This window comes from Scardinius erythrophthalmus (genome assembly GCF_964197995.2).
Source record: "Scardinius erythrophthalmus genome assembly, chromosome: 10".
NCBI lineage: Eukaryota > Metazoa > Chordata > Actinopteri > Cypriniformes > Leuciscidae > Scardinius > Scardinius erythrophthalmus.
This window is the reverse complement of record NC_138230.1, coordinates 30,317,421-30,336,729: the sequence shown is the minus strand read 5'-3', so window position 1 is coordinate 30,336,729 and position 19,309 is coordinate 30,317,421. Positions and strand designations below refer to the sequence as shown.

The 19,309-nt window shown below is 37.8% G+C and overlaps 1 protein-coding gene across 1 annotated transcript in view; it reads right to left on the bottom strand.

Moving 5' to 3' along the window:
• Positions 1-2,043: 2,043 nt before the first annotated feature.
• eepd1 (endonuclease/exonuclease/phosphatase family domain containing 1) overlaps positions 2,044-19,309 on the bottom strand; it is a 31,202-nt gene continuing 13,936 nt past the window's right edge. The window contains exons 2-7 of the mRNA XM_081376897.1: positions 17,380-17,431; positions 7,440-7,550; positions 3,568-3,702; positions 3,119-3,254; positions 2,672-2,866; positions 2,044-2,523 (exon numbers count right to left, since the gene is read on the bottom strand). Coding sequence (XP_081233023.1) covers positions 2,327-2,523; positions 2,672-2,866; positions 3,119-3,254; positions 3,568-3,702; positions 7,440-7,550; positions 17,380-17,431 — 826 coding nt within the window. The 3' untranslated portion in view covers positions 2,044-2,326. The remainder of the gene's footprint in view (positions 2,524-2,671; positions 2,867-3,118; positions 3,255-3,567; positions 3,703-7,439; positions 7,551-17,379; positions 17,432-19,309) is intronic.

The window sequence follows — 19,309 nt, the reverse complement described above, 5'->3', positions numbered from 1 at the left end:
TTATGAAATGCCATTTCAGCAGTAAAGGTCAGTGGCCACTAGAGGACACACACGGGACAGACTCACTGCCCTGCAAGAAACAAAACCCCATACATGTTTTTATGGCCATATAAAGCAGGATAGCTGCTGATCTATATGTTATGATCGTGCAATAAATATTCAGACATGCCCTAAGCAGATTTTAAATTGAAATTTTCTTTTAAATATTTTTCAAATACAAATTACTTAAACTTTTGTAAATATTCCTTTAACAACTGATTTTGATCATTTTGTCTTTATAATCCTATAAAACAGGATTGCTGCTGATCAATGTTATCTTCGTGTGTAGATAGATAAGATAGATAGATAGATCTCATGAAATAAATTGTATCTATTTATTTTAATCAATACTTTTTTTTTTGCAACCTCTATTTGCTAAGATAACAGCTCTGAGTGTTCTCCTATAATGCCTGAGTTTGGAGAACACCTGACAAGAGATCAGAGACAACTCCTCCATTCAGAATTTCTCCAGATCCTTCAAATTCCAGAGTCCATTTTGATACTCTCCTCTTTAGTTTTCAATAGGGTTCAGGTCAGCTAGAACCTTCATTTTGTGCTCAGTGTTGATTTTGATGTTTGTTTTGGATCCTCATCCAACCATGGCCTATTTTAAGATTTCTAGCAGAGGCTGTTAAGTTTAGTTTTTTTTTTTTTATCTGTTGGTATTTGGCCATAGAAACCACTCCTCTTTGAAGGTCCAGTAATGTCTGACAACTGAATATGCTAGAGTTTGTTTTGGATGAGAGCAGAGGATTTTCTTGAAACCCTCCCAAACAACTTGTGGTGATGTAGGTGCTGTTTGATATATTTGTTTAGGCTTTCTGGCCCCCAAGACTCAACTATTTTCTGAAATTCTCCAGCTGTGATCCTTGGAGAGTCTTTGGCTGCTGAAACGATCCTCCTCACCGTGCATTAAGACAATATAGACACAAGTCCTCTAAAATGCAGATTCGTAACATTTTCCATTGATTGGAACTTCTGAAGTATTGCCCTGATTGTGGAAATGGGAATTCTCAATGCTTTAGCTATTTTCTTACAGCCACTTTTTGTGAAGCTATCAGAACTATTATTTTCTGGTTTTACGTTTTTTTGTGATGGATGATTAAGGGAACTTAGCCTTTGGGTTTCCTCATACTCCTTTGAAACAAGAAGTCAAGGCTGGGCATTTTCATGTTCCTAGTGTGCTAAAAATTGCAAATATGGAGGGAAATATACTTGCCATTACATATGTAAATTCTAATATTAACAACACAGGCTTGCATTTGACATGCTTCACAACACAAAATAAACTCTGCTGCTTCTCACTGAGTGTGTAAAGTTCACTGATCATGTGTCAGAACCTGACGTTCAGCAAACAGGTGAATGTTTGCTAGATAAATAGCGGAAGTCTAAAAGCAGATGGACAGAAGTATGACAAAGGACTTTAATCTTTAGGCAATTTTTCCACTTCTGTATGCTTCTACTTTTGTTTTTTGCTTAACCCTATGAAGTGAGTCATGATGTGACCAATGTGAGTGAATTCACCTCCGTAAAGAGGAAAACGACATGGTGACAAACCAGTAGGCTACTTATTCTATTAAAAGGAGAAGCATTCAGTTTACACAACTCCATTAGCCTCCAACAAGATGCAAATTCATTGACCAGAAGCTTGATGCGGGAGAACCAATGTTAATGAACCAAGGTTCATTCTCATGTGAGCTTCCGCGAGAGGTTTGTTCTTGTGCGTCAAGCAGGTTCGGTTGAGCTTCTGTTTACGTTCGCTGATCAGTGTTTATTATATGTGAATAAAAGCCTAAATTCAAACTTAATTTGAAATAGTAAAGACATTTATAATGTTTCAAAAGAGTTCAGTCACTTTTGATCAATTTAATGCATTCTTTCTGAATAAAAGTATTAATTTCTATCAAAACATAAATAAATAGAACCCCCAAACTTTTGAAACTTATGCCATTCCTAACGGCTCATGTGTTAAAGTACCTAAATCACCGCATATGAGACAAACTTAGGTTGTAAATATTGATTTATTATTTGCACTTAAAAAGTTTTGGCACACTTGTCATTTGCTTCTTCATTTCACTTCATTTTCTGTACATGTTTAATAAATCTGTGTTTAAATATCTCTCTCTTTATATAGTTCTATATTAAAATCTAATGTTTGTTGCTCTAGAATCTCTACTGTACATTGAACAAACAAAACAAAAGGCAATCATGGTGCACTTCTCTCATCCTCTCATTTATATTCAGTCAGTCATTGTGTTAGTCCAGACACTGGTGACCATGTAAAAGGTCATCGCTCATGTTTGGACATGGTGTCTCCTCTCTCCACCACTGCCACGCCATTGCCATTGCACAGGTGCTCCTTCAGGATAATGTTCACGAAGAACTCGGCCACTATAGGACAGTGCTCGGACGCCACCCCGCCCCACGACCAGTTGTCGGGAATCCAGGGATTGGTCAGGCCCTTCCGCACCACCGAGCAATGACCTGAAGGGGGCAGCACAAACACATAACACTTTCAGTGAAAAATGTGGAATCAAAGATGTTTTTGAAAGTCTCGTATGCTTTCCAAAGCGGCAGAGCCGACTTGTTTAAAGAGTAAATATTATCTAATGTTAAATCTTACACCACCCACCTGTGTAGATCTTTTTGAGGGAGCGACTGGCCCAGATGTTGTCCTGACAGTGTGAACCCTGCGGTGTGCGAGTGCTGATGTTCGTAAAGATGGACGGTGCGAGGAGGGCGGAGAGTTTTTCTTTCCTCAGGCACTCCATCTCAGGGCTGTCAGGAGCCATGCCAAAGTGACCCAGCACCAGCAGCTCTCTCTCACCTACACCAGCAACACCAACAGAGAAATATTGAGGGGGTGTTGGCATCATTTATGTCCTCAAGCCTTGTTAATTTCTCTCCTTGCACTGGAACACACAGTATCAGTCAATACACGGCACAAACATACGACCATAAAGACTACGATTCCACCTGATAGCACCATGGAGCTCGCTGACGCGGACACAGAACAGATAAGGAGCTCTTGTAAGAGTGACTCCTGCAATGATGCACTAAGTATCATGTAAAAACAGACCTTTGAGAGTTTCCTGGATACCAGAGCTCAGCCTGTAAGCCTTAAGCTCATCACAAGTGTTTTTTCCTCTCTGTTCTGCAGGCGATGGTGCTGCCGTCAGGTGCAAATTGATCAGCGTGAGCTCAGACGATCCAATCTGTTTACAGAGAAAATTGGGCATGTTGAAAACAGTTGTGCTCCATAATATTTTTGTTGAAACCATTTCACATTTTTTCAGGATTCTTGGATGAATAGAAAATTCAAAAGAACAGCATTTATTTTAAATCATTTTATTTTGCTCAATTTAACGCATCCTTGCTGATTAAAAGTATTCATTTCCTTAATAAAATAAATACTGACCACAAACGTTTCTGTTTGTGTAACTTTAATAGCTCATACCATGAATTAACTGCATAAAACAAATTGCTTGGTGACACTAACAGATAGAGCTGTATTCCAGGTTTACTTACATAAAAATGTCCCAGGTATGGCTGAGGATGAGGATGCTTCCCATTACCATTAGTCGCAGAATTTTCCAAGGCAGTGGCATCCTTCATTTCAATCCCGGAAGAGCTGTCCCACAGGAAACCGGAGTACTCAGCAACCTACAGGATTACAGCAAAACCATAATGACCAAGATCTGCCAAGTAACATTCATAACCCAACAACCACACCCATTATTAAAGAGACTCAGTCTCAGAATAGTTTTAGCATTTTATTAATATATCAAAGCATTGACTCGCTACTGCTACAAGACACACAGACACGCTTTGTGAGCATGTAAGATATGCTGCTGTTGCTGCATAAAAAGACATACATAAATCCCATAGCAGATCTAGGCAAGTGGAGCTGGGGGAGGTGGAAGGTTCCAGAGTAAATCTGATACCACGCTGCAGGACTAGCTTATAGCAAACAATGAACAACACAATTTAAATGTTGAGTAAGCAATCTCATTGGCTGAAGGACCAGCAGAGGCCAATCAGCTTGTGGCATGCGGTAATGATGTGATTGCTTGCATATTGCATGTAAAGTACCAGCCTGCTAGCCTAGAAATCTAGACGCACCCTAGCGGCAGCAAAATGTATTTCGCAGCCAGGGGGGTCTAGCAACTCTCAATAGACCTTCTAGCTGCAAAAACCTAAATTGGGTCAGGCCAATCACGTCGTGTATAGAGTAGGCGGGGGCGGGCTTAACATATGACGACAGAGTTGCGACGGCTGCCACTTGAAAACAAAGAATGGCTGCTGCTGGAGAACAGTCTATCGAATCGGCTTTGGCCGCGACTCGGGAGGACTTGGAGTTAAGTTTTTCTTTGAGAAAAGAGCATAGAACGGCACTTAAGTCATTCTTAAAAAAAGGAAGATGTGTTCGTAGTTTTGCCGGCCAGATATGGCAAAAGTTGAATCTATCAACTAAGCTCCGCTATTGGGAAAACACTCTGGTTGGTTTAAGCGCTGTCCTATTGCGTGCAGAGGGAATTTGAAAGACAGCCGTTTATCCCGCCCCTCGGATTAAACAGCGTCTATGGTGAGTTTCCAGACCTAACAACTTGATGTAGGTCTGGCTTGCCAGGCTACCAGCCTGCGCCATCTAGAGTTTCATGACTGCACTAAATATATGACACAACTCTTTCTAGATTGAAATATAAAAAAAAAAACCTAATAAAAATGACAACACAAATTACAATGAACACTGAAAATATAAAAATAAAAGCCAATTCAAAATATGAATAAATACTATAATAGTAAATAATAATACAAAAATAACACTGGTCCATTACCCTTTATACCAATGGCTGCTGCATAGGACAAGTGACACGTTTCTTTGCAGCACAACAAGACACAGCGACTCCATATTTGCATAGATAAAGAGTGCATTTAACTAAGAGTGTGTTTAACTAAAGGCCACTGCATCATCATGACTGGAGTGTGTTAGTTTGGTTTAACAGCCTTTGTGCCTGATGTCCAACTTATATGCACAGAGGAAGCACAGAAAAAGAGATCAGGGGAAAAGTACACAGTACGTGTGCATCACAACACATCTCTATTGAAAGTGTCTTCAGGTGTGGCTTTAATAGAGATTGTGTTGAAAGTGGATGCTGATTGTACTTAGAGGTGCAAATGAGAACCAGGATTCAGCCTACATGTACTTCTAAAAACAGGAACCTGAATTATTAGAAAATTTCTAATGTGAATTGTAAAAGCACATGAGGGCTTATAGCCACTTTCTCTCTCTAAAAGCACACTGCAGTAATCAGATATCACACATAGCTCCACTATAGGAAAAAATCTGGTCTAACACATCCTACAGCACATCGATTAATATTAATATTTACAGTAATGCTCCATGATGAAGAGCAGACCTCTGTGAGTCAAGAACGTACATTTCTCCTGTGTAATCTCATTCATTTGTCCTACGTGACAGCACAGTCTCTGGGGAGTTTGTATCTGCTCCATGTCACCGGTAAGAGGTTTCCTGTGTGAGTAAACAGCGCTATCCAGAGAACATCTTGTGTTCGGCCAGACACCTCTAGACATGGTCAAGGTCTTTAACTATTGTGTAAGGCTTTTATTTCAAATCCATGTTCTCGATCCTTAAAATGTAGGTTTAGATGAAACATGTACTCTGTATTTTATTTATTTATTGAATCATTTACCTGTTTGAAGGTAAGACATTTGTTTTTTCATGCACTGGTAAATTTTAAGATTTTGGTCTTTATTCCCACATATTGTAATTTTTCAGACTAGTTTTATTTTATTATACTGTCTATTTGCGTCTGTAGATTTTAACTACAATACACACATTGAATTCTCATTTACTAAGCCCAAAATCTCCACTTCAGTAGCACTTACACCAGTTTTGTTCCTAGCTACTGTATATTCTGAAAGTTTGTTCATATAACATTTGCCTGATTTATGTAACGTTATCTCTAAAAACATGGTGATTATGTTTACTGCCTGTTGATGGTATTTTCTGATTTATAGAGTGATAAAAAGAGATATCCAAAATCCCCTTTGTAAAAACCTAAAAACTCTAATATGTCAATAAAACGAAACAACAGAGTTGAACCTGGCTTCAGATTTCTGTTCAGAAAATGTATGTAAATGCATATTTAATTAGTGCCTCAATTATTTAAAGGCTAGTTTACCCCTGTCATTAATTACTCACCCTCATGTCGTTCCAAACCCGTAACACAAATGAAGATATTTTTAATGAAATCTGAGAGCTTTCTGTCCCTCCATTGACAGCCTATGCAACTACCACTTTAAAGCCCCAGAAAGGTAGTAAAGACATCATGAAAGTAATCCACAGAGTAAAAGTAATTACTTTTATGATGCTTTTGCTACTAATTTTCATTTTTAGGTGAACTAACCCTTTAAAGGCACAATATGTAACTTTTTTGCTTTAAAAATTGCAAAAATCACTATATGTTATTTTTTTTTTTTTAGTTGTGTACTTACATTATCCCGACTGTTTCCAACAACTTTCAAACCAGGAGAAATACTTTATTAAACAGGTGAGCACATTTACATAAAACTAATCAATGTTATATAGTTCAACAATGATAAAATGTCAGAATATGATCTGTATGTTATTCTAATGTTGATCTAACGTTAGCTTACTGCTAGACTCATACAGACAGACTAACACATACATTTCAACACACTCAAATGCAGTTTAGTGTGATAGTGTAATGTTAGACCAAGTGAAACAGCGCTGCGTTACCTCACAAATTTGTCTAATAAACTGACCTGTGAGTAGTAATTCTGCGTGTAGTTCGGTAGAATGAAATGTCCATATTCCTTTTATATCCGCGGGACTCGCGTCGCGTATGGAGCTGATAGCTGTCTCTTAGCAATCCCGAACTGCTTCATATCACAGTCATGATAAAAGCATCGATGTATTCAATCATCCATAAACATTATTAGATCGGTTGGCTTGACGTTGACGACAAGATCCATAATTCTTTGCAAATGTTGCGTCATCAAACTACGCCTTTGTTATTGTAAAGAGGTTAGCGACCCCTAGTGGCGAAAAATTCCATACGGTCCGTTTAAACATTACTTTTCAGAAAACTTGTTTTACAAAACATTTGTTTTAAAGTACTGTGATTAATCAACTGGGAAAGAATGGTGAAAGAATCTGTTATTTCACCTGTAGTGTATTGCCTTAAAGGAGAATGAATCAGTGGACAGCTTTCTGTATGATGTAATAGCAGATATTTGCTAGGTAAGGCAGTTGGTAAACATTTTGGACCTTTAACCCCATATCTTTTAACCCTGAACATTTTTAACATTTGCATATGTGTGAATATATATGTGCTACAGGGGTCTAAACTTACATTACTGGATGGTCCGGTGGGACAGTCTGAAACGGCACATTTCCACAGGCCTCTGGCACTCTTCCACTTGCGTACGCTGCAGAGAGTGGGCTGATTCAGCTCTGCACAAAACTGACACAAACAAACACAAAGGATAGCTGATAAGCAGTGAAAAATGAAAAAGTATTACACTTCCTTTTGGTGATGCCCCCTGTAAGCAGAAATTGTTTAATTGTTTAAAATGGAGTCTGATATTGGAACCCCAACAACACGAGGGTGAGTAAATGATGACAGAATTATCATTTTTGGGTTAACTAAACCTTTCAGTGGGATTTAGAGCTGCACATTATTGCTTTCCACCCCAGTCAAAAAAGGGTGCTTTTCGAAGAGTTTAGGGTCATCTTTCCTACTAAAACACAATGCCTTTGATGGAGATGCAACTTTCTGATGCTGTAGTGTGTTTTACATTTTGATCACCTCAAAGCAGACAAACCAAAGCATCTGTAAGTTTGCAGATAGACCTCTGAATCTTCTAGCAAACAAAACCTGGCCTTATCCTACTAAAGAGTACGTGCTGAGCACGCTCACTGGAGCTGGGAAATCTGATAACTACATGTGTCATTCCCATTACCTCAGACCCCCCCAGTTAGGTCCTATAATTAACCAGGAGCAAAAGGGGAGAGTTTCCTGCAGGGTACCAGGGGACAGAACCAGAAGTTCAACAGAAGCTGCGCTGTCATCAGCTGATCTGTAAAGAGCGCTCGAGGAATGAGGGCAGGACAGAGACATTTAATACAACAAACGTCAAAACAAACTCAGAACTAAAACAAGACCCCAAAATACCTCAGTCCTGGTGCCAAATGCGTGTCTGCTCTGCATCTTGGCTTGTGGGTAGTAGAGCTGCACAACTAATCATTAAAAAAACACTGCAATCTCGATTCAAATCCACACGATTTCATTCCTAAATGACAACAATTCGCCTGTGTCTATTAAACCTTTGACAAAATCACACTGGAGCATTCAGATCTGCATTTTTTTGCACATTGACCAAGAGAAAGCAGTTATCATTTATGTATTATTATGAAACCACTGTGTTTCAACCACACAGTATCGTTATTTCTATGTTACAAATATTCAAATTATCACAGAAGTACTAGAATAAAAGTTTATACTTCGGATAAACACTACGGAAGCGGTCAAAATAGAGCAAATCACCTTTTGAAAGTAACATGGAACTTCAAATAACTATAGTATCGAATGCATTTAAAAAATTTATTGAACCATTCATTCAAGAGATTCAGTCAGAATCGTGGGAGAATCATTATTTGAAAAAAAAACAAAAAAACAAAAAAAAAACGTGATTCTCAATTAATCCAGAATCATGCAACTCAAGTGGGAAGAGCTGGAGTCAGTAAATATGTGAATAGCACAATGAGGGACAAGCACCCAGTAGTCACTGCAACTAAATACAGGTGATGACGCCAAAGAGGACTTTGGCATTGTGTTTGTCAATGGATTCGTTAAGGTATGTACAATCTAATTTACCACAAGACCAAACCACTTGTGGAAATCGAGCAGTGGATTCCCACACATGATGACGGGAATGATGGTGAACAGTGAGCATGGAGCTGTTGATCATGAACCATTACGGACATTACTGTCTTCACTGGCAGCTGTCTAGCATCCTAACCCTCATAAATGATTGATCTGCAAATGGTCCTAGCTATCAAAAAAAATTAATATATATATATTTTTATAGCTGAATTCTTGGCGAAAAACCATCACCTATAATCTTAGAGAGAGAGATATACCAGAGAAGCAGTGTTATTTTAGTATTATTTATATACCACATACACTAGAGCTTCATGGTTAATCATAAAAAGATCGCAATCTTGATTCAACACCCAGGTGATCTCATTCCTAAATGATTCACCTGTGTCTATTAAACAAACATTTTGCCAGTCACACCAGAACATTCAAATCTACATTTGCACTGCCTCTTTTCAAATCACACAGTATTGTTCTATCTGTGTTACAGATATTTAAATTATCACAGAAGTACTGAGATAAAAGTTTATAAAAGTTCAGATATAAACACTGTTGTCCACGGAAGTGATCAAAATCGAGTAAATCACCTTTTGAAAGTAACTTGACGCATCAAATATAGATCATTACACTGTTACACCAGAAGGTGGCGACAAGTGACTTGTATTTTGTCATTGAATCATTCATTAAAGGGGGGGGTGAAATGCTATTTCATGCATACTGAGTTTTTTACACTGTTAAAGAGTTGGATTCCCATGCTAAACATGGACAAAGTTTCAAAAATTAAATTGTAAGTTTGAAGGAGTATTTCTGTGCCAAAAATGCTCCTTCCGGTTTGTCACAAGTTTCGGAAAGTTTTTTTCGAGTATGGGCATGTGTGACGTCAGATGGGGCGGAATTTCCTTATATGGGTCCTAAGGGCACTTCTATCGGAAGAGCGCGTGCGCGCGCGCAACCGTAGACCAGAGCAAGAGAGCGGAAAGCAGTTCACCTATCATCACAGCGCTGTGCTCGGCTTTAGGGAAGTCAGTGTCACCAAAGAAGTGGGTTTTTAGTTGCCAGGGCAAGACAACCCTGCACAGATTCCCAAAGAACCCAGCGTTAAGGGACCAGTGGATGGAGTTTGTTTTTCCAGAGCATCAACGGAGTTGTGCAAGACTGTTTGTTCCCTGCATTTCGACGATGATTGTTTTATAAACAAAGCCCAGTTCGACGCCGGATTTGCAGATCGTCTAATACTTAAGGATGGAGCAGTCCCAATAATAAAGGTTCACGGTCGTGCGTTGGAACCGCAGGCGGTGAGTAAAACTGCTTGTCTGCTTCAAATGTCTGTGTGTTGTTAGCTATCGGCGCGTAAGCACAGCCCACACGGCCCGCCTCCAGCCGCTCGTTTTTTTCCGGAAAGACTCGGAACTGCCAATCTTTCTTTTATAAATATAAGACTTTTTGGAGATATGAAGGATGCAGTACTACTCTATAGGTACTCAAGATTAACATGAGATTGACTGAAAATGAGTGTTTCACCCCCCCTTTAAAGAGATTCATTCAAAAACACTGAATCATCCAGTAATGAAACAAGTGAAGTATTAATGAATCAGCTGTTATTCATTTAAGAGCTGGTTAGTTGGGTTTATGACTTGGAAGTTTATATTATAGACACTCTCCTCTAAATTATTTTTTTGAACCCAGTGGAAAAAAATAAAATAAATCAGAAACTTCTAAAACAAAGGGACACTGAAAGGTGGGCCATGTTGCATACTTTAGAGTTTGATTTAACTATTAAGATCAATACCTTTTAGTATTGTACAGAATATATTCATAATCTGCATCTTTTTTCAGTAAATGTGGTATATGAGAGCGATTCATAAATCAAAATCTTATTTTGAGTTTCTTTGGGGAAGTTTTTTGCTGATAACAATTAATAGATTAGGATCATAATATTTATATATTACTCAGAGAGACTGGTCATGCAATTACAGTCTTTTGTTCCTAGTGCCATCACATATTGACCTCAACCAGTACACCAGGATCAAAAATACACATTCACACACTTCTATATTTACATGTATTATTGATAAAAAAAACCCACAGATTTACATTGAAGGAGTGACCTGAGCCAGAAGACTTTACTGTTAGTTGCGCACACAGGTACAGTATGTGGCAAACACAGAGCGCTTAGCATCACTAGGCGAATGACTGACAATTTCCATGAGAGCATGCAATATATTATTGTGCTCTGGGGGTGACACAAACAGAAATTTAGCAAGATGAGGAGGAGATGGTAGAGGGAGTGTCTTTATTGTCCTTTCGAGAGGTTCTTTAACAAGAGGTCTGGGTTCTTTTGCCCGCTAATAAACTCAATGGTGACGCACAGCTCTGGTGTCTAAGGGAAGTCCCTTTGGTTCTGACGAGCTCAGTGGAAATATGCATTATAGCAGAGCAACAGCTAAACCACAAACTCCATGGAAACCAAGACAAGCTATAAACAAACAACCCAAACATCTCTCTGCGTTCTTCAAAACTAAGTTCAAGTGTCGTGGCTTTTTGTCCATGTCTATTAGCTTTATGGAGATCTGCCAGTGTACTCAAAATAAAAATTCACCCAGACCAACAATAGACATGAAATTCACTTTATATTTTCTAAATTCATGTTATTATTAGGGCATGTTTACATGACAACGATGTACTAAAAACAGAAAAGTTTTTCCATTGCGTTTTTTGTGTACAGACGACAACTAAAATGTTTTATTATGCTGCCAAACCAGTAGTTGGCGATGTCACTTTGTAAAGAAAAACTATGCACCTGTAGACTGAAAACATAACACACATATGCGCATGACGTCAGTGTTTTCAAAAATTCACGATTTGCGGTTTACACAGTGATGATGGTATCATTTTCAAAAACTTGCACTTTGAAGCCTGGTTTCAAGTTTGCGTTTTCAGGCCCCGCAAAACACAGTTATCGTGTAAATGAACAGCCAAAACACAATTTTTTTTCAATTTTAGTTGAAAACGATGTTGTGTAAACGGCCCCTTAATCTTATTCCTCCATGCATGTTTCATTTTTTTTTTTTATGTAATTTTTAATTAAAGGGGTGGTATAATGCCCTTTTCACAAGATGTAAAATAAGTCTCTGATGTCCCCAGAGTGTGTATGTGAAGTTTTAGCTCAAAATACCCCACAGATATATTTATATAGCATGTTAAAGTCGTCACTTTTTGAGGGTGAGCAAAAACGCACCGTTTTTGTGTGTGTTCCTTTAAATGCAAATGAGCTGCTGCTCCCAGCAAAGAGGGCGGAGCTTCAAGAGTTTGTGTCCTTTTATCTCACACACACATGTAGACAACATTTCTGAATGGTTAGTTGGTGAATTTATGTAATTTATGTGTAGTTATCTTCTAGTCATTGATTAGCATATTCTGTCTTGATAATCTATAAATCATGTTCCGGGGGCGGGGTTTATGTAAATTTTAAGGTTAGTGATGTCACTAACCCGGGAGGAAGCTTGTGTAGTCTCTACCAGCCGTTTGTTGTAGTCCTTAAAAAGCTATTTCTTTAAAAGCAAATATCTCCCTTTGATTTGAACTTTGAGCGATGTAAATTTGCAATGTTGTTTATGCTCAAACAGCAACATTACACACTAACTAAAGTTAGAAAAGTGAAATCATATTCAACCACCCCTTTAAAATATAACTTCATGAAAGGACAGACTTCTCTCTGGTGACTTATGCTGGACTTCTGCAATCATGTAGTTTGCTTAAACTACAATTTTAAACTAAACAACGATTGTATTGTACAATCTGTATTGTATTATGTATTATTTCACTGAATCATTCATTGAAGAGATTTGTTCAAAAACGCAGATTCATCCAGTAATGAAAACAGTGAAGTATTTATGAGCGAGTCATTGAATCATTCCTTCAAACTGATTTTAATAAAACCAAGTCCTGGCCTATATTTTTTTCTTTTTGGATAATATGTTACACTCAAAGGGGCGTCACAATAAGGAAGAAAAGATCTGTTGCTACTTGCATTACATCACAACTTTTACCATTTCCTCTTCAAGGAAAACAGACCGAATATATTGTTGAAATCTGCTTGCGCATATAAAACGCACTATAAAAAAAATACAAATGTCCCTACCATCAAACCACCCACAACTGACTAGCAATAGCTGTAACAAGATGATGATTTTGCTGTGCTGTGTCCTAAAACTAGGCCACTGGCTATTAATACAAATACGAGCCCAACTTACTGTTTCAATATGAAATATGTCAGCAAAGGAAATTGGGGTTAATCTACTACTTTCCGCTCAACGTTTTTAAAAATGTGACAAATCAATTAAAATTAAGATAATATGCTGTCTTTGAAGTCATAATATTAATTAGAAGTGTCAGGATTCCATGAATATCATTTAGGGAATGATGGAATTCCAGACGTTGTCTAAACGGAGTTAATCTCAGACTAAGCCGGCGTCCAGAGAGACATTCAGAACACGATGTCATTTCATTCTGAGCCAAAAGTCAAATAAGCATCCCTTCCCATCTTGGTCTGTCCAGTCAGCACTTGCAAAAGCAGTGTGGAGGAAAGAACGGCACTTCGGGTTCACTGCGGCATAACACCAGCAGACAGTAGCGCTGGTAAAATCAGCCATTCACGGCCCATATGACTCCCAGTAACACAGTAATGGTATCAAGAATGATCTCAAGGGGAAGGAACCAACATAAAGACTGCAAACAGAGAATTGAGTAAGTAGTTCATTACCAGACACTTTTATCCAAATCATTCTACAGTACAATCCATGAATTCCATGAAAAAAAAAAAAAAAAAACATAAGTTGTGGTTGCCAGATATTTATTGTTAAATAGCTATATTTAACTGAAATTATGCTAATGTCCAATGACTAAAATCTGTGTTTTTTTAAACCTTTATAATATATTGACATCCACCTTGGTAAAAAAGAAAGTCACATGATATTCAAAGTTCAACGTTCATCATAAGTAGCTTTTCTGAGGTAAATACTAATATGTGTCCCTGGATCACAAAACCAGTCACAAGTCGCACGGGTATATTAGTGGCGATAGCCAACAATATATTGTATGGGTCAAAATTATCGATTTTTCTTTTATGCCATAAATCATTAGGATATTAAGTAAAGATCATGTTCCATGAAGATGTTTTGTAAGTTTCCTACTGTAAATATATAAAACGTTAACATAAATGGACAACTTTAAAGGTGATTTTTTCAATGTTTTGATTTTTCTGCACCCCCAGATTCCAGATTTTCAGATAGTTGCATCTTGGCCAAATATTGTCCTATCCTAACAGACCATACATCAATGGAAAGCTTATTTATTCAGATTTCATATGATGTTTAAATCTCACTTTCAGAAAATTGACCCATGTGACTGGTTTTGTGGTCCAGGGTCACATATATATATCTATATATCTATATATCTATATATCTATATATATATATATATATATATATATATATCTATATATCTATATATCTATATATATATATATATATATATATATATATATATATATATATATATATATATATATATATAGATATAGATATATATATAGATATAGATATATATATAGATATAGATATATAGATATATATATATATATATATATATATATATATATATATATATATATATATATATAGAAGGTGCTTTCACAGTGTCATGCACATAAATACAAAACACTATCATGGACACATGTAACACTAAAATAAAGCAATAAACATTAATTTAATAACATAAAATGTAACATAAATCCCTAATGCACATAACTTATATCTAAAAGCTAATTAGAAACATAAATATTAAATTAAAAAACCAACAAATGTAGTGTAACAGAGCATGCTGGGAATGTCACATTACGTTTTATTTACTGTAAAATATAAGATGACTTGGTTCTTTTTAACTTCTAAAAACTGTACATTTAACAGTGATTTACTGTAAAATGACATGAAATGTCCCATCAGATATATTACAGTTTTTCATATAGAGTAAGGGATCTTACCGTTAAACCAATTTTTACAGTCTCTTATTGTCACACCAATTAAAGGGTAACTAAACCCTAAACTAACTTTTTTTAGTTAATGATCTGTAAGAATGGGGCTTTATTAGTGCTGTTCATCAAGTGTTTTAATTCTACAATATATGGTGTAAAAACGTCTGAGTGCTGCCCTCTTCAGGTTGAACGGTGGCTACTGCAGTCGAATTTTCCTATTGGATGTTGCGGTACTGCGTGACGTAAGCGGTACTGCGTGACGTAGGCAGGTTCCAGCTCACCACGCCCTCCCTTGGTACGAGCTACCACGCCCTTGGATGAGCTAGCGTAGATTTATCTGTATTTAGTACAGTGGTAGGTGTAGTACAGTCTATGGTGTAGTGTTGCTGGGTGCAACAGCACTGCTGGACTGCATAGCTTTCCAGCAGACTTGGAAATTAGGCGCCAGTGTTTGCATGCACTTGGCCTGGAAGACCGTGAGTGTAAAACCTGCATTTTACGCGGAATTGCTTTTCCAACGCAATAGAGGTGGAAATGGGCTTCTCCACACAGCTCGCGCTGAACAGCGACGCAGTGCCAAACGCTGCTCCTCCTGCATGGACTCCACCACCGCAGCGGCGTCTTGATGTGAGTGATCATATATATATTTTAATCACAATTTATGGTTAGGCTAAAGTTAATCCTCTGGGGTCGACAAACGCGTCGGCGCATTTTGCTGGATTTTTTCACATAGCAGCGGCAAAATATGAATATGCATATAGAAAGTGCGCGCTATTGACATCAACTCGATAAAACTCATCAGATGCATATTTACGTCGTCTTGCGACCCTGTGAGCAAACTCTCCATTTTAGACAGTCTGACAGCAGGACTCTCAGGTGCACGCCCCCCCGCTCACGGTTCGTCCCCTGTATCTCCGCTGGGGTCTGCCCACTTTTCTAGCATTTTTCAAATATTGCCAGTGGGTGGAGTCAGGCTCTGAGCAGGGGTTTAGTTACCCTTTAAGCGATTAAATTACCGCGCATTTACATGAAGTTGAACTCAGCTTTGCGGCATAGCTAAAGGTCACTCATGTTGTCTTAAACCACCCACTCTTTTAGAAAAATAAATATTTCAGGTCACATTGTCATTGATAGTCGCTGTCAGTGTGTACACCTCTTGCATGAATATTTAGCCTGGACCTCAAGGGCGCAATGGTGATCAGGTCATAGCTCACACACTGCTGGGATTGAACCAGCAACCTTCCAAACACCAGCCCTGAGCTTCTCATTATGCCACACCAAATAAACATGATGTGTCCAAGAAAGACAAGTAGGAGAGTAAGAACATCTCAAGTCTGCAGTGAAAGAGGATATGGGAGAAATATTGGGTGACTTTGCCGTTGTCCTCTCACTGACAAACTGCTGCTCTACTAACCTACTTTACTAGTCTATTCCCAGCATCAGAGACTGCGGAGAAGACCTCAAACACACATAGCTATTTGTGTACATGGTCATGCAGGTCTTTTTGAAAACTGAACAAAAAGAGCACATAAACATTGGATTTACATACATGATTTTCTTTACTTTTTTCGACAGTGCTTCATGGGAGGGGACAGATCCTGAGATCTATTTTGGCGTGATTTGGCATCACAATTCGTTGATTGGATAAGATTTCTCGGCAAAATCATGGGTAATGTAGTTCTTTCCCAGGAATTCCGCTGTTAAACAACTTATTTTTTAAGTAAATGAAATAATACGGGCTGATAGCTTCAACAAAAGTGTATACGTAAGGGATAATGTACATCCAGCCAGTTGTTATCGTAAAATAAACCCCCAGCAGGAGTCTCGAATCACCCTAAAGGGGTTTATTTTGCAATAACAACCAGTTAGATGGACATTATCCTTCTTATTACATGGCTACTTGCCACATAAGTAAGTATATGGACACAAAATATTGATATGAGTTTAAATATTTTACCAGCTCAATAAATGCAAAGCTTCCACGAAAGAAAAAAAGTTCCTATAAGCTATGAGTCAAGACAAACCAACAAGCATTAATAAAGATTGGGACATGAAATACAGATTCGCGAAGAAAAGGTTTTAAAATCTAACTTGTTTATTATCGTATAATCCATTACAGTGCACAAAAGTCCTCTAGTTTTATTTTACAGTAAATTCAGTTGACATTAGGCGACTGGGCCGCAAAATACACCAGCTGTGTTTGAATAAAACGAGAGAGATAGAGAGAGAGAGCGCGCTTCTGCAGTGTGATACGAGAAATACCCAGACGAGTGTCTTTATACAGAGTTGCTTTTGACGATGGTTATTATCGGAGAATAAATGACCTCGGAATGTTGTGATAAAAGGAAGAGGTGTGTGTTGTCTGTTAAATTGTAACACTACCTTGTCTAGAGCCTCCCGATCGGCCAAGTCTTGAACCGCTAGCAGGTTAATGCTGGAGAGAGGGAGAGAAAAACAAGGCATGTGAGACCACTAGTATATCAACATAATTGAATATTTAATCAAACAAATTAACAATAAGAATAGATTGCATGTATTCAAGGTTTGGTCCCCCCCCCCCCCCACAAACAGATCAATAACGTCTTCAACTGCATCATTTAAATCCGCCGGCTAGCACTTTTACCTCCTGCTGTGCGCTGGATCCCTTCAGCATAAGTTATATATCTTGCAAACACAAGAACAAACTCAAGGTGACGACAGTGGAGGTAATGACAAAGCTCTGGAAGCAGTGTTGATGTTTACAGCCCTAATAACCACTGAGCCGTTTGTTTTCAAAGGTAATTCTCCTGGTTATTGCTCAAACAATTTAATACAGCAAACAGCAGATGGTTCTGTGAATTATTCCAGTAATAATTACTCAAACACACAAGCAAAAACTGTCAAAGCTGTGCTTTTCATTAAACAAGTGTTGGGATGACAGAAGAGTTAAGATGACATATTAAACTGTCACACACACAAAAAATGAAGACACATGTACATGAGAAATTGGTGGGGCCAAAAGTAAAATTGTGGGAATCTGTGAGAACGTCATGTTTTTTTTTTGTTTTGTTTTTTTCATGCCATATGGATTAGACAGCACTCCAGGACAAACTTCGGCCTTTAACTGCACTTTTGTTAAATTTTTACCTAAATAAGTGTTTCATTTTTTCAATGTTATAATACTGTTCCAATTGCAACTTATGCAGTCAGCATAAAATGTATTTCTATATCAGCATATAGACATATTCTAAGGCCAAAACCCAGAAACAAGTTGCATTTTAGCACGTTTTATTCTATGGCATAAAATACATCAGTAATACTGCCTTGCCTTGTGATTTTTTTAAAGCCTTTCTGAGAATTTGCCCAGGACAGTTTTATTTTAGTATTAATTATGCACTTATATAGCATTTATCAATATTTTGAATACATTTTTATGTTTCCATTTTAATTTTTAGTTTTTTTTTTGTCTTTATTTTTAGCTTTAATTTATTCCCACTCCATTCACTTTAACTGCTTTGCCTACCACTCATGAATATTCATGAGCAGATGGCAAGACTGACTGGAATTCGGCTCATGGTGGATATACCCAAGAATCGGGCACGCACACACGATTTAGGTCCACTGACACCAGACTCACAATATGAATGACATGCAGGTCAAATTTATAAGACATAGCCTACACATTCATTGTCTGTTTTATTCCAACGGATTTAACTGCAGTGCATAACTTCATTTAGACCTTTTCTGAGGTCCCTGTCTCTACAGGGATGTTTATCTACACTGGAGCCATTTGAAACATCAAATTGGAGCCACAAAGTTGACATGAACTAGAAAGAGCTCAGAGACCAACTATAAACACAAATCAATTATACTGTACTGTCAGGAGGCACGGAACACTCCTGCAGGCTTTCCCAGAGTTCACTGCATTCACTGTCACAGCAATTCATTATATAGTCAAACACAAGTGCAACATTTAACCTAAAGCTGAAGCGTTTAATTTTTTCGATGTTAAAACACTGTTCCAATCGCAACTTATGCAGTCAGCATAAGGTCTTCTTAAGGTTAAGGTTATCACAAGTTTTTTTAATCTAAAACCCCATTCAGTTATACACAAATGTGGACGTGCACATTCAAGCATTTCATACAGTGAGCTTAAACATATCGCTCTTTTACAGCAGATTTAGTTCACAAACAACTGACAGTCGTGACCTAAATGATTTTCATTTACAAATAAATTCTAAAAATCGGCATTAGTAACTTACTTTTCACGGCATCAGTGGCGCGCACTCAAGCTCCAGGGATCTTTTCTCATTTTAAGTCAGATTTGTGAATT